At 35.3% G+C, this 19,208-nt stretch overlaps 1 protein-coding gene across 1 annotated transcript in view; it reads right to left on the reverse strand.

The window, feature by feature from the left end:
* LOC150094959 (nuclear protein AMMECR1-like) overlaps positions 1 to 19,208 on the reverse strand; it is a 179,158-nt gene that overhangs the window by 88,865 nt on the left and 71,085 nt on the right. Inside the window, exon 3 of the mRNA XM_090411394.1 lies at positions 7,290 to 7,404. Coding sequence (XP_090267520.1) covers positions 7,290 to 7,404 — 115 coding nt within the window. The remainder of the gene's footprint in view (positions 1 to 7,289; positions 7,405 to 19,208) is intronic.

Consider the following 19,208-nt stretch of genomic DNA (forward strand, 5'->3'; position numbering starts at 1 on the left):
AATTTGGTTGATAGGTTTAAAAATAATGGCAAAATTGTATTTCTTCATAATTTTAGTCAGAGGTTCTGAGATGCCTTTACCGTAAGGTATGGGAATCCTATGGACTTCTTCCTGTCTGGTTTGATGTGTGGAGAAGTGACTGATGATTTTTTGAGTTGTTTTAGGATTATATCCATTTAGGATGGCTGTATTTTTGATTACTTCTAATTCCTGGTTTAAAGATTCTTCAGAGGAGCAGAATTTGTGCGCTCTGGAAACTAGTGATTTAATAATGCCAGATTTCTGAGATGGATGATGAGCAGAAGAATTGTGAATGTAGCGACCTGAGAATGTAGGCTTGCGAAAGACGGAAGTGGCGATGGAACCGTCTTCTTTTCTTTGGATGTGTAAATCCAAAAAGGAGATACCCTGTGGAGATTCTTCTTCTAACGTAAAGTTGATGCGATGATGAAGAAGGTTAATTTTATCTAGAAACAGTTGTAATTCATGTTCGGGATGATTCCATACTGCAAATACGTCGTCGACATATCTTAACCAAATTTTTGGTTTGGGTTCAAAAATGAAGATTTTTTCCTCAATGTGTTCTAGAAACAAGTTTGCTAGGTTTGGTGATAAAGGAGATCCCATTGCTGTTCCTTCTTCTTGCTTGTAAACTTGACCTTTCCAGGGAAGTAACCTGATGCAATAACAAACTTGAACAATTCAACTATATCAGACGGAAATTTCACCAAAGTGTTTCCCATATTTAGACTTCATACATAAAATAGAAAGAAACGTCAAACATCTCTCCAGTATTGAAGCCAACAGACTTCGATTTGAAGTAGCTAAAGTGATCTACAATGCCAAACCTTCAGAATTAAATATCCCACCATCAGAATTGAAAGCTATTATTTCCTTAAAACATAACAAAAATATAATCATTACTAGAGCTGATAAAGGAAATACCACTGTGGTTCTTGATACCAATTCATATGACCGAAAAATGAATTTACTTCTTCAAGATCGTAATACTTATGTCAAATTGGATTATGATCCTACGAAACATCAACTCAGAAAATTAAATAAGCTACTTAATGAAACTTCCTCCTTAGATGAAGAAACAATCAAAAAACTTAAGACATACCATGCAAGACCTCCTAGGATTTATGGCTTCCTAAGCTACACAAAACTAATGTTCCACTTAGACCCGTCGTAGACTGTATCAGCTGTCCAACGTACACGTTATCAAGATTCTTATCTAACCTCCGCCCTCACATAGGCCACTCGGTCTCTTCAATCAAAAATTCTACTGAGTTTCACACAAAAATTAAAGACATTCAACTATCAAAAACTGACTTGTTAATCAGCTTCGACATTATCTCCCTCTTCACAAACATTCCCCATGAAGAAACAATAGAATTACTAACTCAAAAATTTCCGTCTGATATAGTTGAATTGTTCAAGTTTGTTATTGCATCAGGTTACTTCACCTGGAAAGGTCAAATTTACAAGCAAGAAGAAGGAACAGCAATGGGATCTCCTTTATCACCAAACCTAGCAAACTTGTTTCTAGAACACCTTGAGGAAAAAATCTTCACTTTTGAACCCAAACCAAAAATTTGGTTAAGATATGTCGACGACGTATTTGCAGTCTGGGATCATCTCGAACATGAATTACAACTGTTTCTAGATAAAATTAACCTCCTTCATCATCGCATCAACTTTACGTTAGAAAAAGAATCTCCACAGGGTATCTCCTTTTTGGATTTACACATCCAAAGAAAAGAAGACGGTTCCATCGCCACGTCTGTCTTTCGCAAGCCTACATTCTCAGGTCGCTACATTCACAATTCTTCTGCTCATCATCCATCTCAGAAATCTGGCATTATTAAATCACTAGTTTCCAGAGCGCACAAATTCTGCTCCTCTGAAGAATCTTTAAACCAGGAATTAGAAGTAATCAAAAATACAGCCATCCTAAATGGATATAATCCTAAAACAACTCAAAAAATCATCAGTCACTTCTCCACACATCAAACCAGACAGGAAGAAGTCCATATGATTCCCATACCTTACGTTAAAGGCATCTCAGAACGTCTTTCTAAAATTATGAAGAAATACAATTTTGCCACTACTTTCAAACCTATCAACCAAATTTACAAACTTGTTATCTTCTCCTAAGGACAAACTCTCACCTTTGATGTTGCCTGGCATTTATGAGATTCCATGCTCATGCAAATTATCTTACTTTGGACAAACAGGTAGGTCTGTTCAGAAACGAATCTCGGAACATCAAGACCACATTCGTCTTTTTAAACCGCAGAAATCTGGCCTCTCTCAACATGGAATTGAAAATCCAAACCATAGGATCCATTGGGAAAAGTCTAAACTTTTACACATAGATCGTTATATAAACACGAATGTTTAAACAAAGAAAGTTCTGAAGCTCTACTACACAGACCAAACTTAAACCGCAACGATGTTCTTACTATTCCTAAAGTATGGGAAATTGTCATACAAAATTGTGTGAAATATTTTTTTTTTTTTTTTTTTTTTTTTTTTTTTTACTTCTGTAGCACGTTATGCACGTTTAATGAGATTCTATTGTAATCATGCTCCCTAACTGTATGTTATTCCTATTACTGTTTAAAACTACTGTACTGATGTACTAATTGTAAATATTTCATCCAAGATACTTAGGATGAAATATTTACAATTAAATAATTTTCACTGTGGTTAATACGTATGTTTCTTTTAATTAACATTAATTTATGTAGAATCACCAGGATCTTCTTCATCTGAAGTACACAGTTCACTTAACTCGGACAATTCTTCTCCCGACTCATTTGTTGTTAACAATTCATCAATTTGATCATCAATAAGATAACGTGGATATTTACTGGTAGACGTCATATTGTGACGTCCCGGAAATCCCCGCAGTCACATGGTTTATGCATCATGCTGCATGTTATTATTATTCGTGACACCTCCAAGGAGTCCGAAGACTCATCGCGGGAGGACACCTACTGTACAGCTCTCAGTCTCCACCTGAACCTCTATTACCAATCATCCACATTAACAGCATCTACCGCCCTCCACCACAACTAGTATTTTTTGTCTGAAATTGCGTATATTCTGAAGGGCCGATTTGTCTTTATTAGGGCTGAAAAACCCAAGTTTACAGGAGAAAAAAACCCTGCTACCTCCGTATGAGATTGGCTAACTCACCTTCGATTGAATAAGTTCCTATATAAAGATTCCTCCAGTCACGACATGAATCGAACTTAGGCCTTTTCCAATTGAAGGGCGCAATGTACCGTTGTTCTTCCAATTGTGCTACGGAGGCGCTTAATATGATTAGTTGCACCAGTTCAAATTTTTCACTTTAGATGTCATACAAGGAAATCCAAGTCAAATAAACTTCGATTGGTTGGCAATAGCTGGAGGAACCTACCCATGAAGTTTGAATATCTTATGACAATTCTTTCCATACTAAAAAATTGTTTGAATATGGGAGGTGCGCCAACCGTTCAAATCGAGTTAACTCGATCGTAGCAAGGTCGCCATTTTTTTCTGCGCTCAAGTTAACTTTAAATTATTCAAAGTTATCCTACAATTAATTGCATTGGACTAATTAAGATGAATGCTGATGAACTATGCACTTTTAAAATTTTATACATTACATTGATAAAAATGCAATCATATGGTCAAATTGATGTGAAGTTTGTAGCGCAGGTTGCATAACCCACATGAAGCACACCCAAACGAAATGGCACATGACACCACTGGATAATTCATATTTATCATCAATAAGTTATGCAGGATAGAGAGATTCATTGATAACCTCAACTTCCCTTTTATTAGAGTCAGTAGACTAAAACCTCATTCACATGACATACTTGCTGGTATAATGGCTACAATTTTAAGACGTTCTGAGAGAAACAGAAACCTGTCTATATTATTCATTCATTGTTCTTTCCAAAAGGTCATGTAGGCTTAAATGCTTCCCTAAAACTTTGAACTCACCACTCTCACCAAATTTGTTGAAAATGGTTTCTTCATTATCAAATCTTTCCTGAAATGTTAAACCAAAATCTTCCAAATCTTAAAGGCCAGGTAAATGTATCAAATACTCAGATAACTTTGGCAATTTCTGATTCATTTACCCTAAATCTTTTTATCAAATACCATTACTTCTTCATCTATTAGCATTTTTCATTCAATATTCAAATAGCTTTATGCATGCATTATCTGAATACAATTATATACACCTACACTATGTATGTAATCTAAAAATTTCCTCTATATTTTTATTATTTATTTAGTGTATGGCATAATAATAATAATAAAAGATACCTGACATAAAAATATATAAATATACAAAAAATTTGTGCAGACAATATAAATGAGACAGGTAGTGTACATATACAAATAACAAGAAAAAATTCACTAAAATTTTAAATCTAGTTCAGTTAGCCATTCAAGAGCTGAAGGATCTTCCTCAAAAGTCTCAGGTTACCAGGGTAGGCTCTTATGCTGCAGTCCTCCACAATGCACCAGATGGGTTGGTGCATGGCCTCAGTCATACTGGGATGTTGGTGATCATCCCCCACTTGCTCTCAATGAGGATACCATTTCTGTATGTATTCTATTTAAGCTTTTCCACAGATGACTTTGAAGCTCAATCCCTTGGATTTTGGTTGGAAAGGATATAAAGTCTGGTGGCAATTTTTCTTTCCAAGTTTCTAGCCATTTCAAATTAACATTGAATTCGCTATTTACTAGTTCTTCGGCCAGTATTAGTGGAAACTGTCGGGATTTAAGGCGATTTATACTTAAACGTGGGAAGTCTCATGTATTGGTAACAGAGGATTGCTATTTACTTTTTTTGTACTCTTTTATGAGAGCATCTTGTCTGTGCAAGTTTGGTGGTTCAATGTTGCTTAAAGTTGGAAGCCAGTAGAGGGGAGTGGATTTGACACAGCCTGTTATTGTCCTCATTGATGCATTTATTTGCATATAGATTTTCTTGATATAAGAACTGTTTAGCTATACTGGTGAAAATATTTTGCTGCAGAGTAGAATAGGCTCAATGTGGATCATCACAGCACAGTAGCAGAAGAACCCCATGCAGAAGCACACAGTTTTCGTATGATGTTAAAGGTTCTGATCTTTAAAGAGGTATTCTCCAGATGTCTTTTGAAAGATAGTGTTCTATCCAAGGTAACACCCAGATATTTAGGGAAATCTTGGTGCCTATGTTGTGGAGCTTTTCTCATTTCTATCAGTTCATTGCCCACATGATATTTTGCTTGTCTTATTAGTAAGTTTTCACTTTGAAAAAATCAGTGGCAGTTTTGAATAAAGTTCAAAAATCTAAAATAAATGGATTCTTGCAAAGGAGTACAACATGCCTTTTGATATTGCAGCAGCATCCTTTTTCCATTGCCTATTTCCTCCAAATGCATTATCATTGCAGGGTAATTGTTAACAAGCGGTCAGTGCTCCTACTCTGTTAGACACCCACCTTTAATGCAGATAATGGGATTTTTGTTTGTAACTCAGCTCCTACTTTTCCCAGTTCGTTCAATTTTTTTTTTTTTTTGATGAATTCTGGTAAAGTATATATAATTATTTTTAACTATTCTCTCAATGTAAGAAACAAAGAGAACATCTTTAGTAGAATTTAAAACAGCCATATTCAATTTATGTGCAACATAATGTGTTGATATAGGAACTGGCACATCTCTTTAATTTTGCCACTAGACCAGATTTTTAATTTAATTTAATTACTCTAAGTTAATTCATGTAGTGAACTGTGAAAATAAGCTTAGGATAATACTGTATTAGAATTGCATGCCTAGATATACTACAATAATTAAATTGTGCCACTTTTAATCTTTGTGTTTATAATTAGAGGATGATTTTGTTAATGAAATTATTTAGTGAGAAAAGCACTTTCTTTTTTTAAAATAATATTGTCTGACATATCGCATGTAGTGGATATACATGTAAGGTTAATATTACACTGATTTTTATTTTAAAATTTATTTATTGGATATAATAACTATTATTTATTTATTTATTATTAATTGAATTCACGATATAAAAAACTTCTTTTGCTTGAAATGAGCGAGATTTACTGTTTTCAAGGTGTGGCATAATAACATGTAATGCGGCTCATTTCTACCGTTTCATAACTGAAATGAAAATTGGAAGTAAGCCTAGATATACTACAATTCCACATGTGCGTAGAATTGTAATATATCTAGAATCTTCTCAATCCACATGTGCGTAAGGAGCACATGTGGAATGAGAAGGACACTGCATGATACTGTTGGGAGAGAAATGTGGAGTTTTTTTATGAAATTCGATAATGGATATTACAGTCTTTTGTGTAGAAAGAAAAATGATTAAAAGTTATCAATTGTTACGTTATGGCAATGGCAACAGAGCAGTTGTTTTAATTTAAGTTTTAATGAGTTTTCTTCTTTTATATAGTTCGTTATTATATCAACTTATGGTTTCCAGTATATTGAAACAATGAAGACCGTCCAGTATTTTAGCAAAAAAACAAAAATGCCTTATGTTAAACATAACTTTTGTTAGGAAATTTAAGGAAGCTTCCAGAATGCTATATATTCCAACTCAGTGCAATAAGAACCAGGATGCCATCCTGTGCCAAGTTTGTTCTTTATTTATCAAAAATTTTACACCTGCAAATTGTGGCTCTTGCATACTTCATGTTACAAAAGGGGAACAACTAGCACGTTTCACTGTTTATTTTAATTGTCATGCATTTCAATGTTTAATGTTATACATTTTGTGAATCCAGCTTTTTAACTCTTTTGTAAATAATTATGCATGCAATTTTATGTTTAATTAAGTTTATATATACATATATATAGGTTCCATGTCGTGTGGTCATTATTCCAGAAATTTAAGGAATGTCTTTACAAATCTTCTGAAATCAAACTTTCAGAATAAACAACAACACACATGGCAATGAAAGAGTGCAGCCAAACAAAATACAGAAGTCTTTAATTAGTATATTATTACAAAATACAATTAGAACTCTTATCTTCAAAATGCAAATAATTTTTGTCATTCCTTTATTAATATGGAAGATTAACTATGCCCATTTCTCCAGTGTGAGACATGACAGATTAAATCCTAAGGCAATGAAAACTGCATATAAAAACTTTTCTAATTGAGAAATACATGAAAAATAAAAATAAGGAACTGAATAAATAACTTAATTTGAGAAAGAAAAGTAATAATTACTTTGTAAAATATATAAGACACCTAACCTCCCAGTCCAAGTAATCCTGTCCATCTTCAAAATGGCGAAGAATCGAGACAGAAACATGGAGCTTTTGAAATTCTTCCTGGGTGATGGGACTAAAGCGGCTGTCTTTGAAGGCGCTATTAATACATTCAATTCTGTTATGATTTTTTACAGTTTACAAATAAACAATACAAAGTAAATTAAAGAAAATAGAATTACACCTCATTCCTACACTTAGTTGATTTAATAAATGACTGAAGTTAATAAACGATTGAAGTCCTTTTACAACTCAAATATTTTTAAGCTCTTCTTAGCTGACTCACTGTCAACTTTCTCAGTTAATTTGTGAATTGCATTCAAGTAGTGAAATTCACTTTTCATCAATCCAAGCTTTGCTCATGAAGTCTAAGTGTTTTGGCTTTTCCTTTTCAGTAAAAGAATATTTTCTTACTTAAAAATAAAGAGCTAATAAGCTTCATTTCGGCAATGAAAACATTACTTAAATTAAGAGGATATTAAATCCCACATAGTTTTAAAACTGAATAAGAAACTCAAAGATTGGAATCCTTCGAAACTCAAAGATTGGAATCCTATATTCGGCAAGAAACTCTCTGATTCCAATCTTTGAGTTTCTTATTCGGTTTTAAAACTATGTGGGATTTAATATCCCCTTAATATAAGTAAAAGAATATTTTCTGTTTATTTATAAGAGGCATTGTATTGCAATGTAATGATACAAAATAAAATCAGTAGTAGACAAGCAGAAATTAAGTATTTTTATTCTCTAGTAAGAAAACTTAATGGAGATGAAAGTGTAACTAGTGGGGGTCCAAAAGTTATTTTCTAGTCCTATATATGGTACATATCAGTTTAAAAATCAGTATTGAAATAAAACTTTAGGTTGCAAAAAAGTTCATGATCATCATCATCAAATTCCTGACATGTACCCTCAAGGGGTGTACAGGAAATGATAGTACTACATGAAAAATTTACATCATTACTAACTTCCTATCTACAATTTTCCTCCAAATCAGTCTGTTACCAGTCAAGACTCCAACATTATCAGATCTTATATTTCTATCGTCTAAGGCACTTTGTACCGTATCAATCCACCTATATCTTGGTCTTCCTCTGGGTCGTTTTACTGCCAACCTGGTAGAGAACACTTATTTTGCTAATCTTTCCTCGCCCATTCTGTTTAAGTGACCATACCACCTGAGATTAGCCCTGCTAACGCATTCCTCGATTTTGACAATGTCCAGTTTTTTTCCTAATATTCTCATTTTTAATATGATATTGCCATTGATGCTATCTGTTCACGCCTATAATCTTTCTCAGGACTCTCATATCTGCGGTCTCTAGTCTTTGGTCAAGTGTTTTACTTCTGACCCAGCTCTCAGATCCATAAATTAAAACTGGTTTGAACACTGTCTTGTATATACAGCTAATTTAGTGTTCCAACTAATTTCTCTCTTATTCCATATGAATTTATTCAATTGACTTCCTACAATATCAGCTTTGTTGATTCTGTTGTCTATTTCCATATTTAATTTACCATCTTCAGTAAAAAATTGTGCCTAAGAAGTTGAAATGTTTTCCTTGTTCAACAGGTTCTCCGTTCACAACACAGTTGACATTTTCAACAATTCTATCTATTTTCATTGTCTTTGTCTTTTTAATGCTCACCTTCATACCATATCTATTACAACAGTTATTCAATTTAGTCAGGGAATCTTGCAAACTTATAGCAGATTTATTTAGAAGTATAACATCATCTGCATAAAGCAAAGAGCTGACATTAACATCTCCAATTCTGATATCATGTTTAATACCACTTTCCTTCATAATGTGATCCATATAGATAATGAATAACAGAGGGGATAATGTACATCCTTGTCTCACACCAGATTTAACATTAAACCATCTTTCTGTAATTCCTTCAATTCTAACCGCTGACTTACAACTCAATTAAAGACCACATATTGCTTGATATACTGTCCCATTCACCCATATAACTGTAACATATTGAATAGCTTCTCTCTTGGCACCTTGTCATATGCCTTTTCCAGATCGACAAAACTTAAATACAGATCTTTGTTATATACACATGCTTTCTCAACTATTTGTCGTAAAGTGAAGATCTGATCCTGACAGCCTCTATTTGGCTTGAATCCAGCTTGTTCTTCATCAAGCTTTTCTTCCACAATTCTTCTCAACTGTTTCTCAAGTATACTTGCATAGATCTTGCCAGGAACACTCAGTAGGGAAATACCTCTTAAATAAAATTCACATTCAGTTTTATTTCCCTTTTTATATATGGGTACTATTAGAGCTCTACTCCAATCATCAGGAATTCATCCCTCTGTCCGGGCTTTCTGAATGATGCAGTGCAGCCACTGTAACACTTTTATACCACCATACTTCAGCATTTCTTGTCAAATATCATCTACTCCTGCTGCCTTTCCACATTTCAAGCCTTTCATGGCTTTTTCTACTTCAAGCATGGATATGTATTCCTGACTATATGCCTGTTGAGTGTTTTTTACCACTGTGCTATCACTGCTTGTTTCATTTAGCAATTTTTCGAAGTAATTACTCCATACTTCAAGGATATCTTTTTCTCTTGTTTTTTTCATGTCACCTTTATCATCACTAGCTCCTTTTACAGCAATCTTTCCTCCATTTCTAAGCTTCTTCAACAACCTTCAGAATATCTTACCACCTTCTTGATATTTATTTTCTATGTTCTTGCCAAAGTCCTCCCATGACTTTTGTTTAGCTAGTTTTAACAGTGTTTTGCTTTCTTACATTTGTCTCTGTATTCTCTAAGAGCACAAGCTGACTTATTTGCAGGAATTTTTGATATGCTTTCTTCTTTTCCTTCACTGCCTCTTTTACTTCCTGTGTCCACCACGGAGTTCTGATTTTTCTATCCTTGCAGACAACCTCACCACATGCCTCTCTGGCTGAATCAATCAGGGTTTTCTTCAAGGCTTGCCCCTGAATCTCTGAAGTTTGGTTCCTGTTCTCAAACTCTTCCATTTTTTCTTCAATAATCTTTGTGTATTTTAGTCTACAGTTCACAGCTCAACTTTTATTCGCTTTAAAACTTTCTTACATGTTATTCTTTTCAATATGAAATTCAGTTTTATCCTGCTCAAGACTAAATAGTGATCACTTCCAATTTCAAATCCTCTGTACACTCTGGTGTCCTGCACCAGGGAGAAAACATCACTATCAACAATAACATAGTCAATGAGACTTTTCTTATTCCTTGCCTCTTCTCTCCATGTGAATTTGTGCACATTTTTATGTTGGAACATGGTGTTAGTAATAACCAGTCCATGTCCTGAGCAGAAATCCAACAGGTATTTGCCATTATTATTAGCTTTGCTCTTTTCTCCAAATTTTCCCAAAATATTTTTGTATGTCTGACAATCATTACCTATTCTGCTATTTAGATCCCCAACAAGGACCAACTTTTCCTTTTTCATTGTGTCAGTTGCTTTGTCTAAAGCATCAAAAAATTCCTCCACTTCTACCTTAGTAGAGCCTTCTGTGGGACCATAGGTACAAATAAGTCTCATTGTCCAATTCCCCATTCTGATATTTGCCCACATCACTGTACTTAAGACTGCCTGCCATTCAAGAAGATTAGCCTCATATTTTATGTTGAATACTATGGCTAGTCCTTCTTTTCCTTGATTGTCCAAAAAAGGTAACCCCTCTAATTAAAGATATTTACAAAGATTATAATTCATAAATCTTAAAATTAATGCATACACTTTATAACTGCAGTAAATCACATCCTCATGTTTAGGCTTAAGGAAGTAATAAGCAAATATTTTTAATGATGTAGTCTACATTGCTAATTTCCTTAAACAACACAATGCTGGGGAATCATTATTATTATTCATGACACCTCCAAGGAGTCCGAAGACTCATTGCGGGAGGACACCTACAACTGTCTCAACCACTACACCAAACCACTACTATGAATCATCTCCATCAACGCCATCTACCACCCACCTCCACCACTACCACAACTAGTATTTTTTGTCTGTAAATTTTGTGTGTGTTCTGAAGGGCCGATTTGTTTGTATGCGGGATGAAAAACCAGAGTTTTCGAGAGAAAAAAACCCTGCTACCTCCGTATGAGATTGGCTTAAATATATAAGCTTAAACACAAGGATTACTATTATCCACAGATATGTATTTGCATGCAAGGCTCACAAGTTCGGTAAGTTAAAACTAAAATGAGAGAGAGATCTCAACAGGTTAGTCTTCAACAATGTAGGAATAACAAAGTCATTCTAAATTGTGTAAAATTAAACCACCAGTTTCATTCAAACAAGGTGCTTCATATTTACAAGCGCACTAGCTTCGCCCTTCTATGGGAGCAAATTGGAGCGGCACATCCTGTGCTGACACCAACGAAGCAATCAATACACTACAAGAAGAGCTCTCAACTACGTTGAATGCTAACCATTGGATAATCCTCTTAAATATCTCAAATCCATTGGCTGCCAAGGAATTTGCAAAAGTTAAATCTAGCCACCACTATCCTCTAAGAAGACACCATCAACACACTCAGTTGCAGTCAAAACTTCGCCATCACGCCCAGACACATACTAACCAAAGATTTCATGATCCAGATCAAGTGCAGAATCTGCCAACAATATTAGGCTTGCTATAGCCAATATTCTATCACAGGCGAAACCTCCTGCAAGCAACCTGCCCAACAGAGAATATAAAATCCTTCTACATCTTAGAAATAACAAAAAAAAATAAAAAAATAAATAAATAAATAAAATTAAAAAAAAATAATAATCCTGAAAGTGGACAAGGATAATGCTACTGTCATTTTATACTACACAGCTTATAATAAAAAGAATGACCACCCTTCTTAAAGACTGATCTACCAACTAAATTATAACTCCCACCTACACACAAATTACAACTATCCATAAACTGCTAAAAAATTACTTCCTGGCCAGCAGATATGACCAACAAACTAAAACACTACAATTCCAGACCCCTTCCCCCTTGCATATTTATGGACTTCCAAAAATCCATAAAGAGAACGTACCTCTATGCCCAATTGTAGATGGTATAGACTTGCCAAACTAGATACTAGCTAAGTATTTATGCCAAAGTACTTTCTTGCACTATTGACAATACCTCATAATATATCAAAAACTCAGCCCATTTTAAGTCCAGTATACAAGACTTCATACTCCACAACACTGACTTAATCGTCAATTTCAATGTATTCTCCTTATTCACAAATGCCCCACTTAAGGATACCTTGGCAGAAATCCAAGCAGAATTTCTTCCCAATATTTCATCCCAGTTTTAGTTCACTATGAACTTGGGCTATTTTGTTTGACAAGGAAAATTCAACAAGCAAATTGAGGATACATGGGCTCTCCCCCCCCCCCCCAGCTAAATTTTTCATGGAGACATTTGATAAGAATGCCTTGAATTCTTACCCCCTTAAACTCACTATTTGACTATGCTATGTGTTCTCAATTTGGCCATATGGCCAGGACCTTATACACTTCCCTTATCCCACATACACAGTTTCCTATTCCATTTGAACAAGTCAACATTCAAGGATCCAACAATTTATAACAGACAGAATAAGTAACAACAGTCTGCCCTTCCTAGACACCTTAGTTACAAGACAACCAAATGGATCTCTGACCTTCATAGTCTACAGAAAACTCACCCACCCAGACACACACACAGTACATACATCCAGCAACACCCCCCCCCCTTACCCAACAATTTGGAACTATAAAAACTGTAGTCCATCAGGCAAAATTAATTTGCTCAGATAACACTACACTCATCACATAACTTGCCCACATAAATGCCTTTTTGGCCAATGGCTACACCTCCCACCAAATAAAAAAGAGTTTTTAACACCATGTACCCCAACCCTCCCAAACAAATTACAGCAAATCCATCACAATTCCCAATATTCATTGGGTCTCAGAAAAGGAGGCCAAGATCTTAAAAAAGCACAATTTTGTGACCGCTTACAAACTGCACCTTTACCACTCCCTGAAAGATTAGCGACAACTCTGGATTTACGTGGAGTGTACCAGGTACCATGCATACTATGGACAAACAGGTAGGACAACCGTGTAGAAAGGCTTATGTGTTCGTCATACATGTTGTTTAATTTTGATGGCATATATCAGAAATATCAGCAATAAGTCAATAAATAATTATTTATAATTCTGTGTTCTGATATATACCGTCAAAATTAAACAACAGGTAGGACAACCAACATTCATATATCAGAGCACCAAGATTACATCCATTTCCATTACTTATGGCCACTCAGGATTAGTAGACGATGACCTGGATACCAGGCACAGGATCCACTGGTAAAGAGCCACCCTAATTCCACCAAAGCAAATTTAAATTTGCGAGGCTTATCCTCAAATCTGCTGCAGTGCTTATCAACTATCCCAAACTAAACAAATATGGTTGTATGTATCAAACTCCCTCTCATATGCTAAACCCTCACTGGCAAACAGAGTAAAACAGCCAAGAACACCCAACTAAAGCCAATAAATGGCATAATTATATGACTTGGGGTCTTCCTGTATCTCTCCTGTTCCATCTTTGTTACTGAAGTGTGCCAGCATGCACGTTTAATAAATACCAGTGTATTAATCCCTGAGATGCCAATTTAACTTTACCAAAATACAGGAAGTAATAATGAAATACTTTTAGTATTTCATTATTGTTTCCTATATTTCCTTAAACAATGCAATGATGCCAGTAAATCACATGTTATCCAGCCAATCAACAGAGAGTTAATATCTGGATTGTATTAACAAGCGACCATCTGTACAACTAGTCCACTAATGAGCCAGCAACTGTTATCTCATTATCAATGGATAATGCATAATTTACTGTATACAATATAAATAACTGGCAGTTAGAGAGCTCTGTAGCTAAGTCAGTATCGAAGATGCCCTATAGTTGGAAAGACTGGGTGCAAAGAACCTTTATTGGGCCTTTTCAATAGAAAGTAAATCACCTGGTCTCATATGGAGGTGACAGGAATTTTCCTTCCAGAAAATCATTTTCATCCTGCAAAACAAACTAGAAAGAACACACAATTTACAGACAGCAGTAGATAGGAATAAGTGCCTTATTTTGAGTAGTAAAGTGGTTTCTAAGATTCCAAGTTATTTGGTCATGACAGGCTACCAAGAAAGGAAGTTAGAATTCCTGAAAAATAACACCAAGTTTCACTTTTTTTTAAAATAGTATATCAAAACCAATATGATGAAAGTTGCAAAAGCTGTAGTATACAGTGTCATGTGTGGGCAAAAGCTAGGCCAAATAGGAGAAAAGGTTTGAGGGATCATGACCAAGCAACTTGTATGTGACTGGGGGGGGATCCCTCAATGTCACACATACGGTTTATTATTATTGTACGGGCACCTCCATGGAGTCCACAGACTCATCATGGGGAGACCCAAATTATCCACACAATCTATCATACTCCTCCTTGACCCCATTAACATATAAAGCATTCACAACTGACTCTGGCAACCCATTCCACTCGTTCATGACTCTCCAAGCAAAAAATCTAGTCCTCAAACCCCTACTAACCACACATTTATTCAACTTCCAGGGATGACTCCTTATTCTGGCCCCTCCAGCCAAGTGATGAAACTTTAACCTGAATCAATACTATAAAACCCTTTAAGCAACTTCCTATCATATCTCCTCTCAACCAGCTTCTGCAATCCACACACTCAATCTATCTTCATAGTGAACATTCCACTAAACCTCTAACTATCTTGGTCACTCACCTTTGAATCTTCTCCATCACTTCCTCATATCAAGAAACCAAGAGATCAGACTTGAGCACGGAAACCCTAATGTGGATGTATCAAGGCCTTATAAAGAGGAATAATAACTTCCTCATCTCTACTTGTTAATGTGTTCTTCAATAATCTTATGGGCTACCTTAACAACATGTCTTCTAAACTTTTACCACCTCTAAATCTCTGGCTTCATCTATTTTCTGGAATACAGTGCCATCAATGTGATACATAGCTTGTAATCTATTTATCCCAAAATGCATAACTTTACATTTCTCCACATTAAACTGACACCTATTATCTTTTGCCCACACTGACAGCCTATTTAAATTGACCTGCAAGCACATCACATTGATTAACTATTACTCTACCTAATTTCGCATCATCAGCAAACAATTGAATATTTCTTTTTAGGTTATTTCCTATATCATTTATGTACAAATTTAAAAGTAACGGTCTTAGCACTGAACTGCACAGTACACCACTAGTTACCTGCTTTCTCCTTGATTCTGCTCATCCATATACCACTTTTTGATAACTGTTCAGCAGCCACCCTCTTATCCATTTAACCAGTGTTATATCCATAACCATTTGTTCTAATTTGCAGTTGAAAGTTTTTCCACTTCGTTATGCTATAAATTAAAGATGCCAAGAAATTATATTCCTGAGAATAAATACAAAATGTAATGGAAATGACAATCAAGGAAAAGAAGGAGTAGCCATAGTATTCAACACAAAATACGAGGCTAAACTTCTTGAATGGCAAGCAGTCTCAAGTAGAGTGATGTTGGAAAATATCAGAATGGAGAATTGGACAATGAGACTTATTTGTGCCTATGGTCCCACAGAAGGTTCTACTAAGGTAGAAGTGGAGGAATTTTTTGATGCTTTAGAAAAAGCAACTGACACAATGAAAAAGGAAAAGTTGGTCCTTGTTGAGGATCTAAATAGCAGAGTAGGAAATGATTGTCAGACATACAAAAATATTTTGGGAAAATTTGGAGAAAAGAGCAAAGCTAATAATAATGGCAAATACCTGTTGGATTTCTGCTCAGGACATGAACTGGTTATTACTAACACCATGTTCCAACATAAAAATGTGCACAAATTCACATGGAGAGAAGAGGCAAGGAATGAGAAAAGTCTCACTGACTATGTTTATTGTTGATAGTGATGTTTTCTCCCTGGTGCAGGACACCAGAGTGTACAAAGGATTTGAAATTGGAAGCAATCACTATTTAGTATTTAGCAAGATAAAATTGAATTTCATATTGAAAAGAATAACATGTAAGAAAGTTTTAAAGCGAATAAAAGTTGAGCAGCTCTCAGATGTGAACTGTAGACTAAAATACACAAAGATTATTGAAGAAAAAATGAAACAGTTTGAGAACAGGAACCAAACCTTGGAGATTAAGTGGCAAGCCTTGAAGAAAACCCTGATTGATTCAGCCAGAGAGGCATGTGGTGAGGTTGTCTGCAAGGATAGAAAAATCAGAACTCCAACTTAGTGGTCCATCATTTCACTGGTGCTTGGGCATGAAGTTAAAGAGGCAGTGAAAGAAAAAGAAGAAGGCATAACAAAAGTTCCTGGCAAATAAGTCCATTTTTGCTCTTAGAGAATACAGAGACAAATGCAAGAATGCTAAACACTGTGTAAAACTAGCTAAACAAAAGTCATGGGAGGACTTTGGGAAGAATATAGAAAATAAATATCAAGAAGGTAGCAAAATATTCTGGAGGTTGTTGAAGAAGCTTAGGAATGGAGGAAAGAGTGCTGTAAAAGGAGTTAGAGATGATAAAGGTGACATGAAAACAGGAGAAAAAGATATCCTTGAAGCATGGAGTAATTACTTTGAAAAATTGCTAAATGAAACAAGTAGTGATGACAGCACAGTGGTAAAAAACACTGACCAGGCATGCAGTCAGGAATACATATCCATACTTGAAGTAGAAAAAGCCATCAAAGGATTGAAATGTTGAAAGGCAGCAGGAGTAGATGATATTCGACCAGATGTGCTGAAGTATGGTGGTATAAAAGTCTTACAGTGGCTGCACTGCACAGTTCAGAAAGCCTGAACAGAGGGATGAATTCCTGATGATTGGAGTAGAGCTCTAATATATAAAAAGGGAAATAAAACTGAATGTGAGAATTACAGAGGTATTTCCCTACTGAGTGTTCCTGGCAAGATCTATGCAAGTATACTTGAGAAACCATATATAAAAAGGGAAATAAAACTGAATGTGAGAATTACAGAGATATTTCCCTACTGAGTGTTCCTGGCAAGATCTATGCATATAGATCTTGCCAGGAAGTATACTTGAGAAATGGTTGAGAAGAATTGTGGAAGAAAAGCTTGGTGAAGAACAAGCTGGATTCAGGCCAAATAGAGGCTGTCAGGATCAGATCTTCACTTTACGACAAATAGTTGAGAAAGCATGTGTATATAACAAAGATCTGTATTTAAGTTTTGTCGATCTGGAAAAGGCATATTACAAGGTGCCAAGAGAGAAGCTATTCAATACGCTACAGTTATATGGTGTCAATGGGGCATTATATCAAGCAATACTTAGTCTTTATTTGAGTTGCAAGTCAGCAGTTAGAATTGAAGTACAGGAAGATGGTTTAATGTTAAATCTGGTGTGAGACAAGGATGTACATTATCCCCTCTGTTATTCATTATCTATATGGATCACATTATGAAGGAAAGTGGTATTAAACATGATATCAGAATTGAAGATGTTAATGTCAGCTCTTTGCTTTATGCGGATGATGTTATACTTCTAAATAAATCTCCTATAAGTTTGCAAGATTCCCTGACTAAATTGAATAACTGTTGTAATAGATATGGTATGAAGTTGAGCATTAAAAAGACAAAGACAATGAAAATAGGTAGAATTGTTGAAAATGTCAACTGCATTGTGAACAGAGAACCTGTGGAACAAATAAAACATTTCAGCTACTTAGGCACGATTTTTACTGAAGATGGTAAATTAAATATGGAAATAGACAACAGAATCAACAAAGCTGGTATGGGAGGCAATCAATTGAATAAATTCATATGGAATAAGAGAGAAATTAGTTGGAACACTAAATTAGCTGTATATAAGACACTGTTCAAACCAGTTTTAACTTACGGATCGGAGAGCTGGGTCAGAAGTAAAACACTTGACCAAAGAGTAGAGACCGTAAAAAATGAGGATATTAGGAAAGAACTTGACATTGTCAGCATTCAGGAATGCATTAGCAGAGCTAATCTCAGGTGGTATGGTCACTTAAACGGAATGGGCGAGGAAAGATTAGCAAAACAAGTGTTCTCTGCCAGGTTGGCAGGAAAATAACCCAGAGGAAGACCCAGACATAGGTGGATGGATATGGTACAAAGTGCCTTGGACGATAGAAATATCTGATAATGTTGGAGTCTTGACAAGTAACAGACTGATTTGGAGGAAAATTGTAGATAGGAAGTTAGTAATGATGTAAATTTTTCATGAAGTACTATCATATCCTGTACACTCCTTGAGGGTACATGTCAGGAATTTGATGATGATGAGAAATGATATTCTTCGTTTAATCCTTTATTTAAATGTAAGCAAAGTTTGTGCATGAAGTAACTTAATGAGTGAACAACTCATATACAGAGGCTAATGACTTCACATCACTTGCCTTAGTATCTCATAATGCAAAGCACATATCCTTATAGACATGCTATGCATTATGGGAAGGGTTACTAACCAAGCCAGTTTCGACCTTTATTGAAGTCTCATCAGGGGGAGCCAGACCTGGAAGAGATACCAAGCGTGAAGTAATGCAGAAGTCATATTTCCATATACAAGTAGTAGCAAAAAGGCATCACAGCTTATTGCAAAAACACTCTGGATTAGAGATAGATGTTGAAAGATTTGATGAGACCACTGATGAAACCTCAATAAAGGTCAAAACTGGTCTAGATAGTGACCACATTCTCAGGCAATGCCTTCTAATCACTAACCACTCAATACAAAAAGCTGCTTTCATCCCCTTGCTCACATTCATGTTATACAACTTCCAAGAATGACCTTGTTACATGTTTTGCAGGTTATGTTTG

The sequence above is a fragment of the Typopeltis vanoorti genome, chromosome 21 (genome assembly GCF_054136105.1).
Source record: "Typopeltis vanoorti isolate ZY-2024b chromosome 21, IOZ_Tvanoo_1.0, whole genome shotgun sequence".
Classification (NCBI taxonomy): Eukaryota; Metazoa; Arthropoda; class Arachnida; order Uropygi; family Thelyphonidae; genus Typopeltis; species Typopeltis vanoorti.